The following is a 1727-nucleotide window of genomic DNA, read 5'->3' as shown; positions in this document are numbered from 1 at the left end:
GCGTGCGCGCGTGGATGGCCAGCACGGAGCTCTGGCCGAAGCGCTTGCCGCACTCGGGGCACTTGAAGGGCTTCTCCCGGGCGTGGCTGCGCGCGTGTGGGATGAGTGCCGAGCGCTGCGAGAAGCTCTTGCCGCAGATGCCGCAGCTGAAGGGCCTCTGCCCGGTGTGCACCCGCTGGTGGCTGCGCAGGGACGAGTTCTGGCTGTAGCACTTGCCACACTCCGGGCAGCTGTAGGGCCGCTCGTGGCTGTGCGTGCGCTGGTGCCGCAGGAGGTAGGAGCTGTCGCCGAAGGCCTTGCCGCAGTGCGGGCACTTGTAGGGCTTCTGGCCGGAGTGGGTGCGCTGGTGGCGAAGCAGGTAGGAGCTGTCGGCGAAGGCCTTGCCGCAGCGCGGGCACTTGTAGGGCCGCTCGCCGGTGTGCGTGCGCTGGTGTTTGATGAGGTCGGAGCTCTGGGAGAAGGCCTTGCCGCAGGCCTCACACTTGTAGGGCTTCTCGCCCGTATGGATGCGCTGGTGCTGGATCAGGGTGGAGCCGCGGCCGAAGCTCTTCCCGCAGATGCCGCAGATGTTAGGCCGCGGGCCCTGCCCACCCCTGGCCCGGCCACCCCGCCGGCCTGGACCCCGAAGGGTCCCTGTCAAGCCCAGGGGACTCTGCAGCATCTCAAACTGGGGTGATGACAGTAGGGCCCCCGTAGGCATCTCAAAAGGTGGCCCCAGGGGCAGGGCCCCTGTGGCCTGCTCCCCAAAACCCTGAGTGAAGGAGTCCAGGGGGTGAACTCCTAGGGGGATGCTCAAGGGATTCTTTTCCTCAGGGTTCAGAAGCACCTCTGCACCTTCCTGGAATTTGGAACTCTGAGCTTCAAATTCGGGGCTGTGAGTTTTGAACTCAGGATCCTGAGCTTCAATTCCAGGGTTTGGGGGTTCATATCCCAGGTCCTGGGATTCATACCTGGAGCTCTGAGACTCAAATTCAGGGCTCCGGGACACATACTCTGGGCTCTTGGGGTCATAGCCAGGGCTCTTCGGTTCATATCCAGGGCTCTTGGGGTCATAACCAGGGCTTTGGGGTTCATATCTAGGGCTCTGGGCTTCAAAATCAGGGCTCTGAGGATCTGACTCAGGGCTTCTGGGTGCAAATTCAGGGCTTGGGGGCACAAATCCAGGGCTTCTGGACTCAAACCCTGGGCTTTCAGGCTCAAACCTGGGGCTTTGGGATTCAAACTCTGGACTGTGTGGCTCAAACCCAGGGCTTTGTGGGTCAAGCCCAAAAGGTATCTCTTCAACTTCATAGTCCCCATTGCCTTCTTGCTGAGAAATTTCCTCTTCCTCATTTTCACTCGTGTTGCCTGCAGGATCAGAGAATTAGAGAAAACTTAGGGTGCGGGGCCTGGAAGGTCATTTGGTCCATTAGTTGCCACAAACCTCTCCCTACTCCCCAGGCAGGGTCGCTGGCCCTTACGCAGGTGCTGAAATTCTCAACTCCTCTGGCCAAGCCAGGACCCCAAGTCCCCACCCCACCCCAAGTCCCAGGTGCCCCAGCCCCTTTCCCTCCTACAGAGCGCAGCCCCCCTCCCCGCTCCCAGCTCCACTCCTCGGAGGAGCAACCCTCCTCACCTTTCAGGGGCTCTCCGGGGCTCCCTATTTCAACAGGACTTCGCACATCCTGGGGCTCGAGGCCCCAAGGTGCCGCTTCCCGCTCCATCCCCAACGCGGCGGCGGCGGCGGC

General features: G+C 62.0%; 1 protein-coding gene across 1 annotated transcript in view; it reads right to left on the bottom strand.

Moving 5' to 3' along the window:
* Znf768 (zinc finger protein 768) overlaps positions 1-1721 on the bottom strand; it is a 7445-nt gene extending 5724 nt beyond the window's left edge. The window contains exons 1-2 of the mRNA XM_033758724.1: positions 1616-1721; positions 3-1347 (exon numbers count right to left, since the gene is read on the bottom strand). Coding sequence (XP_033614615.1) covers positions 3-1347; positions 1616-1703 — 1433 coding nt within the window. The 5' untranslated portion in view covers positions 1704-1721. The remainder of the gene's footprint in view (positions 1-2; positions 1348-1615) is intronic.
* Positions 1722-1727: the final 6 nt, after the last annotated feature.

The sequence above is a fragment of the Fukomys damarensis genome, unplaced genomic scaffold, assembly GCF_012274545.1.
Source record: "Fukomys damarensis isolate Sample0158 unplaced genomic scaffold, DMR_v1.0_HiC HiC_scaffold_34, whole genome shotgun sequence".
NCBI classification, from domain to species: domain Eukaryota; kingdom Metazoa; phylum Chordata; class Mammalia; order Rodentia; family Bathyergidae; genus Fukomys; species Fukomys damarensis.
Note: the sequence above shows the minus strand (reverse complement) of the source record. Positions and strands in the feature narration are given on the sequence as shown.